At 39.2% G+C, this 15,521-nt stretch overlaps 1 protein-coding gene across 2 annotated transcripts in view; it reads right to left on the reverse strand.

Annotated features, from left to right (window-relative positions):
* nbeaa (neurobeachin a) overlaps window positions 1-15,521 on the reverse strand; it is a 790,167-nt gene that overhangs the window by 634,724 nt on the left and 139,922 nt on the right. For both annotated transcript variants that reach the window (XM_059964072.1, XM_059964073.1), the window contains exons 6-8: window positions 12,795-12,921; window positions 12,321-12,440; window positions 10,654-10,800 (exon numbers count right to left, since the gene is read on the reverse strand). In XM_059964072.1, the coding sequence (XP_059820055.1) occupies window positions 10,654-10,800; window positions 12,321-12,440; window positions 12,795-12,921 (394 nt within the window). The remainder of the gene's footprint in view (window positions 1-10,653; window positions 10,801-12,320; window positions 12,441-12,794; window positions 12,922-15,521) is intronic.

Here is a 15,521-nt window from a genome sequence, read left to right on the forward strand (position 1 = left end):
GAAAATTCAGTTACTACCTATCTATTGGAAGCAGAATTACAAAAGGGGAATAAATTGAATTTAGGTAGAGAAAGATTTATACCAAAACATGATAGTTCCCAAACCATTTCACAGATCTGTCCGTGAGTTGATTTCAAAATAAGGGAGAAAATCAAAACAAGCAAGTGAAGAAAGAGGCCAAACCACAAAATTAATTTAATATATGGAAAAATACCTTAAAATCACCATTATACTATTATCTTATGTATTAACATATGTGATAGTTATATTTTTCTACTCCTCTGCTAAGGACTTCACAAATAATGAAAGAATAAAATTGAAAGAATATGTAATTTGCAATCTATCTATTAAACAAAAAAAATTCTTTTGAGAGCTGAAAAAGAATTGTTCAGCAACTGATCTTGACAATCAGTATCAGTGAGTTGACATATCTCAATTCCTACACTAGATGGAGGCAAAACAATAAAAAATGCACATAACTAAAGAATGAAATACAATAGGTCTGTAATGGGTTCAAATTAAAATTGTTGCACAAGTTACAAAGTAATCGTAAGGTGTATAATGACAGCAAGTTTGTCTATTTGACAAAAACTAAACATTTTCTTTGGTTATTGAATTTAGTTTCCAGGTAAGAGGTGAACTAGCTTACTACAGTGTGAAAAAAGTAATATTCCCAACACCAAGAATTTAAAAAAATCTTAGAATGTAGAATATCGTTCAGGCAACGCTGAAATGTCAAATACTATGTTGAAATAGTCTCCTAAATCATATCTTTTTTGCTTATTTTCATTAAATTGCTTGTGGCTTCTGAAAAACTGTGTTTAAAGAATGCTGTTTCATTTTAAAGTGAAGAAACCAGTGAGATAGGAATTTTCCTGTGAAAAAAAATTAATAAAATATAAATTGTAGTTACAAAAACCTTAACACTAGGAACATGAAGAAACAGAGTGAAATGGTAATTATATTTATTCTAGCACAGGCTGTTCTTGCACTAAAAAATAACATATCCAGCATAAATTCATGTATTTCTAACCTCTATTTAAAACCATGCCTCTGATTTGGGTATATTTTTAGATGATAAAAGGATTGGACTAAAGTACTAAACTCCAAATGGTGAGAGGCAAAAAAGAAGTCAGATTGACGATATGGAATCATACATAATCAAATAGAACAAGTATTAAAAAATGATGCATTTAGTTATTCAATAAAATAAGTCTAATGCAGTCTTCTTACATGTCATAACAAAGTTAAGAGATTACTAGAAAATGTTAAAATGAATTCTTATATGAATGGCAAGTTTTCAGAAATGCTGAAAGAACAAGAAAAAATCCATGTTAATTCTGAACTTTATGTTTGAAGTGACAATAACTTATAACAAAGGAACTGCAACATTTAACAGCGTAAAATTAAAGGAACTCATACAGAAACCAATACTGGATTTAGTATTGGGGAGTGAATAGGGTAAACGGAGCATTAATTTTCAGAGCTGCATTCTTATAAAGAGTAATCAAAATGTTTAATTAAAATATATAGAATATAACACTTGGTCTATTCTGTCCAAGCAAAAGCATGACAATTCATGCAGCATGGTAGCACAGCAATTAGCATAAAGCTTTACAGCACCTGCTGTATGATCAGGGTTCCAGTCCCACCACTCTCTGTAAGGAGTTTGTATATTCTCCCCACACGGATTTCCTCCAAGTGTTCTGGTTCTCTCCCACATTCCAAAGATGTACAAGTTAGGGTTAGTAAGTTATGGGCATTCTATGTTGGTGGCAAAAACATGTCAACACATGCAGGCTGCCTCCAGCGCATCCTCAAAGCAAACAATGCATTTCACAGGATGCTTCGATGTACAGGTGGTAATCAGTCTATTCATAGCCATTAGCAATGTGATGAAGAAAATCAAAGCTTCATCAAGTGGCACTGACAAACTAGTAACTGCTCACTGATGCACAAATTATACTTTGCCTGGACCATTCACTTCCATACATCATCACAATTATTGCATTAAAGACCTTCCTTCCAACATCTTAATATTTGATAATGACCACAAAATACTCAATTCAAGTCACAGCTTCTCAGCAAATGAAGCTGTTCATGTCTGCCCATAATAAGAACATAATCAATGTTCAGAGATGAATTAATAAATAGCAAGTAACACACACACCACAAAAATTCAACCACCACTTCCATGAAAAGCTTCTACATCTTCAATATAAAAACTAATCACCAACCCTTAACATTGAATGGGTTTACCATTACTCAGTGCCCCGCCATGAACATTCTAGGTAACAACAACACCAAACAACAATCTAGGTAAACATGGTGGCTACAAAAGCAGGTCTTAGGCTAGGCAGTTTACAGTACATGACTCATCTTCTGCCATCTCAAAGTCTCTCCGTGATTTATAGGGCATAAGTCAGGAGTTCTCCACTTCAGAATCAGAATCACATTTAATAGCACTGAGATATGAAATTAGTTGCTCTGTAGTAGCACTATAATGCTATACATAAAAAATACTATAACTATAAATTAAATAAGTAGTGCAAAGAGTGCAAAATAGTGAGGTAGTGTTCATGTGTTTGTACATTTTCCATTCAGAAATCTGATGGCTGAGGGGAAGAAGCTGTTCCCAAAGCATTGAGTGTGTGTCTTCAAGCTCCTGTACCTTCTCCTTGATGGTAGCAATGAGATGATGGCACATCCTGGGTGGATGGACGCTGCCTTTTAAGGTATCGCCTTTTGAAGATGTCCTCAATACTCAGCGAGTTGGTGCTCATGATGGAGCTGGCTGAGTTTGCAACACCCTGCTGCATTTTCTGATCCTGTGCAGTGGCCCCTCCATACTTGAGGATGACACAACCACTTAGAATGCTCTGCACAATGTATCTGTAGAAATGTGCATATCAAATACACATATATTGTGACATATCAAATCTTTTCAAACTCCTAATGAAATACAGACACTGACATATCTACTTTGTAATTACCCCGATCAATATGTTAGGCCCAGGATAGATGTTACACTCCTCTCTTATAATGGGGCAGGAGCAGGTAGAAACAGTGTATCTATCTGGACAGTCAGGTTTGTGGATCTTGGGAAGGAGGTAGAAACAGGAGGTGCAGGGTAAGGGAACTATGAGGTTGGTGGCAGTGGATGTGAGATCCCCAGAGTCAAGGAGGTTGGTGATGGTGTGGGCCTGATGCTCTTAAGTGGAGTCCTGTTCAAGGAGTAAATAAGAGGAGTTGCCGTTTGGCCTCAGTAAGGTAGAGATCAGTCCATCAGACTACCACAGCATCACCCTTATCTGTGGTTTGATGGTGAGGTTGGGATTTGTGGAGAGCAGCACATCCAGAGGGAGTGAGATTTGAACTGGAGAGAGGAGTGTTGAAGTCGAGACAGCTTATGTCTCATTTGCAGTCAGCAGTAAAAAAAAACACCCAGAACAGGCAGAAGACTAAAGTGAAGTGTCCTAGAAGAGGAAGAGGGTTGAAGATGGGGAAAGGGGGTCATCAGTGCAGGCTGGAGAGTCCTTGCCAAAAAAATTAGGCATAGAGACAGAGGCAACAGAAGACAAGCTCGGTGTCACGGTGGGCACAGAACTCACTGTGGTGTGGATACAGGGAAAAAAAGTTGAGGCCCTTGCTGAGGACAGAATGTTCTACCTCAGAGAGGGAAGGTTGGAGGGAATTGTGAAGATCCAGCATGTATGAGAGCTGGAATCAGAGAGGGGCAGAGAGTGTGTAGTGTCTGAGGAGAGAGGAGAACTGGGGTGTTCAGGGAAGGTAGGGTAGGAGGAAGATGGAGGTTTTGAGGACCCAAGTGCTGATGGTGGGGCCTGAGAGGCACAAGATTGCAGGGTGGTGGTGGGGAAAAAAGGAAGACAGGGAGTCCAGAGGCAGTGCATAAAGTTTTTGCCTGGAGATGCTGTCGGTCAAGGTCCAGGCTGAAGCCAGAGTTAGAGATTGCACAATTAGCAGTTTGAAGGTATCCAGGATCATAGGGATTGACACTGACATCAATGGGATCCAGGTTCTGACTTAGCTCAGAATCGCTAAAACCGGTGTTGGCAATGGTAATGTCACTGGTACAGAAGTGCCCAGAGCTGTCTGGTCTGGGGATGGACTTGGAAAGACTCATAATCTGGGTGCATCTGATGGTATCGAGGTCCAAGCATGAGGCAGCAGTGATCACAGTCTGAGTGTGTCTGGGGCTAGGTCTTCACTTTGGAAACAACCAGCCTTCTGATCCTTGCTGGAGGCAAGAAAGGCAAAGAACTGGTGGTTGAAAGCATGGATCCAGGAGAGAACAAAATATCAGAGAGGTACATTGCAGGCAGAGGAGAGAGAATCCCAGAGCCATGATAGCAACTGGGACAGGTCACCTAGTATTTCCTCATAGCAAAAGGGTGGCGTGTAGGATATGGAGGGAGAAGCAGTCAATTGAATATGAAATTGGTGGGTCCGAAACAAGAACCCTGAAAACAGACATGGAAGCCACGTGGCACAAGATGGTGGTGAAGACAAGTTCCCAGGAAGGATACATAGTTGAGACAGTGAGTCTGGGTGAGCGCATAGGTGAAGAGTCAGAAGGCAGCAGAGATCACAGAGGGGGAGCAGTGAGAGAGGGTTTCACTAAACTTCCGTCAAAGGAAAGATTTAATCTTCTTCAGGGTAGGTATCCCCTTGAAGAAACTTCAATGGAGTGGTAAAGTACAAACACTAGAAAATCTTCAGATGCTGGAAATCCAAAGCAACACACAGGCAACATCTATGGAAAAGAGTAAGCAGTCAACGTTTTGGGCCAAGACCCTTCTACCTACACTGAGTAGGCCTCAAACTTCCAAATAAGACCCTTTACAACGCTCCTATGACCATTTTATGCACAATAGTTGCAACAAACATTATCTGCCATTTTATGTCACTGTTCAAACTGACTGTCTTCTGTTTGTTTGCATATGACATTTACATTAAGTACTGCAAAGAATTTAAGCCCAAGTCAAGTCACTTTTTATTGTCATTTCGACCATAACTGCTGGTACAATACACAGTAAAAACGAGACAACGTTTTTCAGGACCATGGTGCTACATGAAACAATACAAAAACTATACTGAACTATGTAAACTCAGAAAAAAAACTAGACTACAGATCTACCCAGAACTGCATAAAGTGCACAAAACAGTGCAGGCATTATAATAAATAATAAACAAGACAATAGGCACATTGGAAGGCAGTACATTGGTGTCAGTTCAGACTCTGGATATTGAGGAGTCTGATGGCTTGGGGGAAGACACTGTTACATAGTTTGGTCGTGAGAGCCCGAATGCTTCAGTACCTTTTCCCAGATGGCAGGAGGGAGAAGAGTTTGTATGAGGGGTGCGTGGGATCCTTTATAATGCTGCTTGCTTTGCGGATACAGCATATGGTGTAAAGTGTCTGCATCACAAAATTAATAATAACCCTCTGAGCCATATGCTTGCACCCTCACAACCTTGACAACTTTCCACAATGCAGCAAAGACAGCAAAATCTAGAGACACTTGGGTAAGTAAAAAAATACAAAAAAAAAAGAAATGAAAGAGCGAAAAGAGCTTTCTTTAATAATTGTCAGGAATTTAGAAGATCAAGGTAATATAGAAAGGCTTGAGGAATGCTGAAAACAAAACAGAGAGGCAGCCTATATGTGATTTTTGGCATAAAAGAAAACCCAGTGGTCATTCAGAGAATTCTAACCAGTCAAAGGAAGAATGGAGCAATTTACGGACTAAAGAGGAAACAGAACATCCAACAAAATTGGACATTCAAAAGTTATTTAAGCAGGTGTCAAACAAAAATTTGTTACATTTAATAAAGTCAATCAAGATTTGGATAATTTATCATCTAAAATAGAAGATTAATTAAAGGACATGAAAAAAACAAGAACAGGTCTTTGTCAAGCTGACATATATTTAAATAACAGGGTGACACAAGAATCAGCACTGGCCCCTCAATGGTTAATGCATCAGCAGGACAGGGAAATCTGTAACCAGAGAATAGTTCAGGTAAACTGAAGCTCTCCAGAAAGGCTTAAGCAGTATTGAAAGATCATGAGAGAAGCAAAGAGTCTACATGATGTGAAACATGAAAGAGCCTGAAGATGTTAATTATACAATACTAAAGAAGAAAGCAAACTGTGAGTAGAACAGAGATTCAGGAAAGGGATGTGGTTAGGTTTAGGGAATGCATAGAGGAGTATAACATGAGAATATAATGTTATTCAATTTGATAGAAAGATCAAAAAATAGTAGTCAAAAAATGGATAACCAGCAAAATTTTATCTACAAAAGAATCTTATACACTCGTACATAGAAAAGATAAGGTTGTCAGATTCAACAAGCAGTTAGGAAGGCAAACAGCATGTTAATCTTTACTACTAAATGAAATAGAATAAGGGAATGAGGAAAACTCATTTGTAAACATAAATGTTAACATAAGCAGTACAAATTTTAGCTCCAAAACCAAGGAAAGAGATGCAAAATATATTTACTAGATTGATTCCAGGAGTATCAGGATTATCTTGTGAGCACTGATTTGAGCTGGACTGATCAAAACCCATTAAGGTTTAAGAGAACAGAAGGTAATTTTATTAACACACAAGTTCCTGAAAGAGATTGAAAGAATGGACTTTGGCTAGTTATTTGCATTAGTGAGAAATGTTGCAACAGAGGTTCAGAGCAGAGTTCAGGTGATTGGAGGAGAAAAAGAACTGATGAAAACTTAAACACTAGATATTCTGCAGATGCTGTAAATCCAGAGTAACACACCATTAATACTATATTCTGCCATCATATTTGATCTACCAAAATGAACCACCTCACACATATCTGGGTTGAACTCCATCTGCCACTTCTCTGTCCAGTTTTGCATCCTATCAATGTCCCGCTGTAAACTCTGACAGCCCTTCACACCACTATACACACCTTCAACTTTGTGTCATCAGCAAATTTACTAACCCATCCCTCCACTTCTTCATCCAGATCATTTATTAAAATCACGAAGAGTAGGTGTCCCAGAACAAATCCCTGAGGCACACTACTGGTGTCCGACCTTCATGCAAAATATGACCCATCTATAACCACACTTTGCCTTCTGTATGCAAGCCAGTTCTGGATCCACAAAGCAATTTCCCCTTGGATCACATGCCTCCTTACTTACTCAATAAGCCTGGCATAGAGTACATTGTCAAATGCCTTGTTGAAATCCAAATACAGGTGTCCTCTCCTTTACAAAGGTAGAGCGTTCTTATGAAACCTTTCTTAAACTGAAATGGCATAAAGCGAAGAACCATTAATTTATGTGGGAAAAATTTTCATAAAAGCAAAAATCCTCTTTGTAATGCGAAATCAGGCTACTGATGTAGGTCTTTTGTAAAAGCGAAGTGGTATAAAGCAAACATTCATAAAGCGGGGGACACCTGTACACTACATCTACTGCTCTACCTTCATCAATGTGTTTAGTCACATCCTCAAAAAAAAATCAGGCTCGTAAAGCATGACCTGCCTTTCACAAAGCCATACTGACTATTCCTAATTGTATTATGTCCCTCCAAATGTTCGTAAATCCTGCCTCTCAGAATCTTCTCCATCAACTTACCAACCACTGAAGTAAGACACACTGATCTATAATTTCTTGGGCTATCTTTACTCCCTTTCTTGAATTATGGAACAACCTGCGCAACCCGCCAGTCCTCCAGAACCTCTCCTGTCCCCATTGATGAAGCAAGATCATCGCTAGAGACTCAGCAATCTCCTCCCGCGCTTCCCACAGTAGCCTGGGGTACATCGCATCCAGTCCCGGTGACTTATCCAACCTGATGATTTCCAAAAGCTCCAAATCCTCTTTCTCAATATCTACATGCTCAAGATTTTCAGACTGCTTTAAGTCATCCCTACAATTGCCAAGATCCTTTTCTGCAGTGAATACTGAAGCAAAGTACTCATTAACTACCTCTGCTATCTCCTCCAGTTCCACACATACTTTTCACCTGCCACACTTGATTGGTCCTATTCTCTCATGTCTTATCCTCTTGCTCTTCACATACTTGAAGAATACCTTGGGGTTTTCCTTAATCCTGTCTACCCTAGGCCTTCTCATGGCCCCTTCTGTCTCTCCTAATTTTTTTTCTGTCTTCAGCTCCTTCCTACTAGCCTTATAATCTTCTAGCTCTCTATCATTACCTAGCTCTTTGAACCTTTTCTAAGCTCTTCTTTTCTTCTTGACTAGATTTATCACAGCCTTTGTACACCACAGTTCCTGTACCCTACCATCCTTTCCCTGGCTCATTAGAACATACTTATGCAGAGCTCCACGCAAATATCCCCTGATCATTTCCTCGCAGTAGGATGCAGGCCCTGTTGCATCGAAATGCCCTGGGCCTCAGCCCCACCACCATGTTTTGGCTATACATGGCCCTTCCAAATTGGTCTGGTACTTAGATCGATCAATCTTTGCTCCAAGCTTAGGTGGACGGGCTCCAAAACTCTTTCACTCCAACTTTTCTCCACTTTGTATACACCGATTCCATCTCCAACCACTTCTCCTCGAACATGCCTCGATCTCGCTTGCACCCACATGGTTCAACCCTCCAGTCAACTTCGTCTTCCCTCATCTTTTCATTGTTTGCTGTGATTGTTTACCATAAGTTTCTACAGAAAAAGTGTTACTAATAAAGTATTTAGCTGTAATTCTTGCGTTACGAACTGCAGCGCCATCTTAAACTGAAAGCTTTAAGTAGATCTGGCAACATCGTATAATGGTCTTTAATTGCACCAAGCTATCAAAAGGCTATTAAAGTGGTCCTTTACAGAACCCAAGATCAGTTACAAGGTCCAGTGAGAACCTGCTGAATACTGTGCCAGAAGGCAACTTTCACTGTAAATTCATGAGGATAACTAAATCAGTGGATAAGCAAAATGTAAATGCAGTCCTAGGAAAAGCACAATAAGAGACAGAGGTAATTAACAATGATCTGACCAGATTTGCTCATCCACACTTTTACTGAAACTTCAAAAGAGTAATATCATTGCATGCCCTAAATCTGCATTTATCGTTTAAGTTTCCACAAAATTTCATCATGAAAGGGTTGTCTTTTCCTTTAGCAAGAATTGATTAGGATGGATGTTTATACAATATACCAAAACTATGGATTTACATAATCCAGTACATAGAAAGAAGTAGCCAGAGAACAGAATAAGGTGCGAGGCTTATTGAGAAATTAAGGAGGCATGGGATCCAAGGGGAAATTGCTTTGTGTATCCAGAACTGGCTTGCCCACAGAAGGCAGAAAATGGTTGTAGACGGGTCATATTCTGCATGGAGGTCAGTCACCAGTGGAGTGCCTCAGGGATCTGCTCTGGGACCCTTACTCTTCGTGATTTTTATAAATGACCTGGAAGTGGAGGGATGGGTTAGTAAATTTGCTGATGACACAAAGGTTGGGGGTGTTGCGGATAGTGTGGAGAGCTGTCAGAGGTTACAGCAGGACATTGATAGGATGCAAAACTGGGCTGAGAAGTGGCAGATGGAGCTCACCCCCGATATGTATGAAGTGGTTCATTTTGGTAGGTCAAATATGATGGTAGAATATAGTATTAATGGTAAGACTCTTGGCAGCGTGGACGATCAGAGGGATCTTGGGGTCTGAGTCCATAAGGCGCTCAAAAAAGTTGCACAGGTTGACTCTGTGGTTAAGAAGGCATATGGTGTATTGGCCTTCATCAATCATGGAACTGAATTTAGGAGCCAAGAGGTAATGTTGCAGCTATATAGGACCCTGGTCAGACCCCACTTGGAGTACTGTGCTCAGTTCTGGTCACCTCACTACAAGAAGTATGTGGAAACCATAGAAAGTGTGCAGAGGAGATTTACAATAATGCTGCTTGGATTGGGGACGATGCCTTATGAAAACAGGTTGAGTGAAATCGGCCTTTTCTCCTTGGAGCAACGGACAATGAGAGGTGACCTGATAGATGTGTATAAGACAATGAGAGGCATTGATCGTGTGGATAGTCAGAGGCTTTTCCCCAGGGCTGAAATGGCTGCCACAAGAGGGCAAAGGTTTAAGGTGCTTGGGAATAGATACAGAGGAGCTGTCAGGGGTAAGTTTTTTTTTTACGCAAAGAGTGGTGAGTGCGTGGAATGGGCTGCCGGCAACAGTGGTGGAGGCGGATATGACAAGGTATTTTAAGAAACTTTTGGATAGGTACATGGAGCTTAGAAAAATAGAGGGCTAAGGGGAACCCAATAATTTCTAAGGTAGGGACATATTCGGCACAACTTTGTGAGCCGAAGGGCCTGTATTGTGCTGTAGGTTTTCTATGTTTCTATGACCTGGGTTAGTTCTGATAAAGTAAAAAGGAAGAATTTCTTCACATCATTAGTGAAATATGCAAAAATGAGTAATTTTGTGATAATGAATGAAAAATGTTGCAACGACAATATAGAAAGTAACGATAACTTTTAAATTCACACCACCTGAATTTAGATAGGATACCAATTCTATCTTATCTGTATTTGTCTTTGGAACTTGTACCTTTATGTACATATTCAGAGTATTTATGTTTGTTCACATTACCTATGAATAACACTACATAAAACAAATTCTGAGGGTACCTTGTATCCAGGTCCCAACTGATGTATTGCAAATATTTGTGCTGGGTTAAGTGCTTCTGTAAATACATAGACTGCTCCAAGTTGACCACAAAATACTCTATTTGCATCTGCAGTTTCTGAAGATCCTAGAAAGCATTTGTCAAAGCTCTGCACGTAGAAAACAGATATCAAAATAATGGATGTTACACATTATAAGATCAGCACATTAGTCTTAAAATCTTAGGTTTTTTAAGATTACATTCAGTAACGGTTAAATCAAATTAAAAACATTTTCCTGAAGAGTCAAACTTTGCAACTTAGAATCATATGAAATAAGCCCCTCCGAAGACTGGGCCTATGCTGCTTCACTGCCCAATTAATTCGCACACTCTGGTTCTTTTCAAAGCCGAGCATAGTTCTCCTTTACAAGACTATCTCACCTCCCTTTGAAAGTTAAGATATTTGAATCTACTTCGATCAACTTTTTAAATTGAGTTGCAGTTTATTTTGAATTTTTTAGTATATTCCAGACCACAAATTCCTCTCAAAGTTCTCATATTTTCTGATTTTCTTTAATTTATCTTAAATCTGGGTGCACTGGTTATTGATGAATCTAGTGGAAATCGTTTTCCTACTTATTCTATTAAATTCCCATTGATTGGATAGATTAGAATAATCCAAGGTATCTAACCTCACCATATAATTAAAAATGACTCAATTCGATTACAACATTCATTAATGTCCTTTGGAAAGATTGACAGAACAACTAGCAACTCATTGCCAAGTTTATTGAAATAATATTTTAAAAATAAGGTATTTAAAACAGGAAACAACTGCAAGCTGTCAATCCCCTTTAATCTTATATTGTATATGGTACTCCGGAAAAAGACTTAGCTTTTTAAGAGGGAAACAGAGAGGGATCAGGTTTAGCATTATAAAATTGACATTGTTTGTTTTGAAAACATCAACACATGGCAAAGTAAAAATAACAGCTCCAGGATTTGCAGAAGCTATATAGCAGAACAAACCGCACTCAATCCCAGAACTGGCAACAGTATCCCACAGTTAAGTTTAGAAATCCAAAAGTCACTCAAAGAATGCAACAGTGCAGTATGTAAATGCAAACAATATTGAATCAATAAGTTAATTATCATTGCTCACAAAATTGAAAATGTTAAGCCCCTTAAATTTTTAACCTTAAGGTTATAAATTACTATTAAATTCTCTCTCTGGGACTGAAAAATTATTTCAAATATGCACTCTATTCTAAATCCACAAAACTTTAATATTTAAAGCAAAACCTATGTTTGTGACATTTCAGATTTAAATTTACTGTCATAAGTAATTGATGGATTATATTTTACTTTATAGATAAAACGCATTAGTTTTTTATCTTTTGTTTGTAACAATTTTTCATCACAACCTACTTAATGGTATCATTGTTGATGGACTTCAAAGATCACCTCCAAATGGCACCTCTTACAAACCACTTAAGTAAAAAGGAAAATCCATACTACAACACTCATTTAGTTTTTCTCTGAAGCCATAATCTTATGCTATTTACTTACTACTGATCAGGAAAAAATAGGCTGCATAAGACTGGTCTGGTCTATCTCATCACCAATTTGCAAGTGACCCCAATATACTTAACCTGCCGTTTTCATTTTTTAGTACAACACTGAACTTACATCATTAGTGTTGACATGCCAAGCCATATCTCCGTAGGAAACTAGCTGACCATTGACATAACAACGGATCTCACTATTCCGCCAACGATTGTAGATGTGCACAATGCTAATCATATACCACTGTAAAAGAAGAATATATGCTAATTATATTTTATATGAAATCTCACAACTGCTCAATGCTAGATGTGGGACAATCTATTCATTGTAATTGGCATTAGTTAAATCAATCAGATAATAAAAATCAGACCTTTTTATCCTTTGTTCTTTTATATGCCTTAACATAAACAAGCCATCAATACTCATTTTTAAGATTTATTTTATTTGATAGTAATTGTGCCCATCTATTTGAACAATACACAGCATTTTGCACAATTCCTACATAGTACAAGCAAAAATAACATTTTGACTACGATAGTTACATTCCAGAAAATGCTTTCTTTTATAAATAAAATCACATTTTTATTACTGACTTACCTTTCTAGGTTGAAAATCATACTTAACACAATGCTGGAAGCCTTTTCCTTTTGATTTCAATGATGTCACTATCAAACAGTTTCCCACAAAATGTGCCGAATAGCCAACTCCTTTGCTTGTTCGAAAACTGCAAATTAAAACTCAAAACTGTATTTCTTCAGAAATTTACAGACAATAATGACTGGTAGTAAACTATGGTTCATTAATAATAAAATAGATAAATACAAAAAAGAAATATGCTCTGTGCATTCTGATTTTTCAGTATAAACTTTGCATAAAAAGATTGATAGCAATCAGATATACAAGTTCATATAAAGCAATAAAAATATTATACATCAGCAAACACGAAGAAATCTGCAGATGCTGGAAATTCAAGCAACACATACAAAATGCTGATGGAATGCAGCAGGCCAGGCAGCATCTATAGGAAGAAGCACTGTCGACGTTTCAGGCCAAGACCCTTCGTCAGGACTAACTGAAAGGAAAGATAGTAAGAGATTTGAAAGTAGGAGGGGGAGGGAGAAATGCGAAATGATAGGAGAGGGAGGGGTGAAGCTGAGAGCTGGAAAGGTGATTTGCAAAAGGGATACAGAGCTGGAGAAGGGAAAGGATCATGGGACGGGAGGCCTAGGGAGAAAGGAAGGGGGAGGGGGCACCAGAGGGAGATGGAGAACAGGCAGAGTGATGGGCCCATCACTCTGCCTGTTTTTTTTCTCTCTCTGCCCATCACTCTGCCTGTTCTCCATCTCCCTCTGGTGCTCCCCTCCCCCTTTCTTTCTCCCAAGGCCTCCCGTCCCATGATCCTTTCCCTTCTCCAGCTCTGTATCACTTTTGCCAAACACCCTTCCAGCTCTCAGATTCACCCCACTCCCTCCAGTCTTCTCCAATCATTTCTCATTTCCCCCTCCCCCTCCTACTTTCAAATCTCTTACTATCTTTCCTTTCAGTTACTCCTGACGAAGGATCTCGGCCCAAAATGTCGACAGTGCTTCTCCCTATAGATGCTGCCTGGCCTGCTGCGTTCCACCAGCATTTTGTGCGTGTTGCTAGTATACATCAGATCAACGTTCACCAACTCCAAAGACCAGAAAACTTACCTATCATTCAAATAATATATTGAGACCCAAAACAACAAAATAGAAAAGGAGTTAATATATTCTCTAAAATTAGAAATGTGGATGTAATTTAGTTTTGATAATTTCAAAAGTTGGGCTCAATTTAAATCAATTTTTGCATAGTAGAATAGTAGCCCCCAAATGAAAATGTTCTTCTGCAATCCAGAAATCACACCCTCTTTACAAGCACAGAACTTTCTATCTGCAGCAAAAAGGCAGATAAAGAGGCTAAAGAGCATGACTCCAGAGATAAGTATGTAAAAGAAGCGGTCACGGGAGGCAGAGGCGCGCCTACAGACTGCTTTCAGTCAGTGGTCTGGGCAATTCAAGAACTCAGAAGATCTGAACAATTACATCATGATTATCACAGACCTTATAAAAAGAGTCATAGACAAGTGTGTGCCCACAATATCCTTCTGTCTTTCCTAACCGGAAGGCCTGAATGAACCATAAGATTCACAAACTGCTGTGGGCCAGATCGATGGGACTCAGGTCTGGCAACCAAGTTAAATACCAAATGTTCAGGTACGTTCTCTGGAAAACCAGCTCACGTGTGAAGTAACAATTTCAAACCAAACCTGAATCACTAAAGGATGCTCAACACTGCAGAAGGGCTTGAATGATATCAACTCCAACAAAGTCAAACCAAGTAACACAGGTGACAAAAAGGCCTCACTCTCTAATGACCTCAATATGTTTTATGCTCACTTTAACCATCAAAACATGGAGGCACCTTCATGAACTCCCAGGGCCCTCGCTGATCCTCTGATTTCAGTCTCTGGGGTCAACATGAGAGCACCTTTAAGGAGAGTGAACTCACAGAAAGCATCTGCCCAGATGGGGTACCTGGTCAAGAACTAAAGACCTGTGCTAAGCAATTGGCTGAAATCTTCACCAATATCTTTAATCTCTCATTTTGGCAGTCTGAAATACTCACCTGCTTCAAGAAACCTTCAATTATACTGGTGCCTGAGAAGTGCCTGAGAAGAACCTGGCAACCTGCCTCAATGACTATCATCCAGTAGCACTTATATCCACTGTGAACAAGTGTTTTGAGAGGTTGGTGATGGAAGATATCAATTTCTGCCTAAGCAACAACTTGAATCTGCTCCAATTTGCCTACTGAGACAACAGGTCACCAGTAAATGCTTTTTCATTGGCTCTTCACTCAATCCTGGAACATCAAGCATATATCAAGATGCTCTTCATTGACTACAAGCTCAGCATTCAAACTATTATCCCTTCAAAACTAATTAATAAGTTTCAAGACCTAAGCTTCAATACCTGCTTGTGTATCTGGATCCTCGATTTCCTCATTTGCAGACCCCATTGGTTTGTATTGACAGCATAACCACCATCAGCACAGGTCCACACAAGGCTGTGTACTTAGCCCTCTGCTCTACTTGCTTTATGCTTATGACTCTGAGTCTAAGTACAGCTCCAATGCCATATTTAAGATTGCTAATGACATCACTGTCATTGGCCGAATCAAAGGTGAGAGATTGAAAATCTGGCTGTGTGGTGACCTAAAGGATTTGATTATTGACTTCAGGAGGAGTCCAGAAGTCCATGAGCCACTCCTCATTGGGAATCAGAGGTGGAGAGGGTCCAC

This window comes from Hypanus sabinus, chromosome 3, assembly GCF_030144855.1.
Source record: "Hypanus sabinus isolate sHypSab1 chromosome 3, sHypSab1.hap1, whole genome shotgun sequence".
NCBI classification, from domain to species: Eukaryota; Metazoa; Chordata; class Chondrichthyes; order Myliobatiformes; family Dasyatidae; genus Hypanus; species Hypanus sabinus.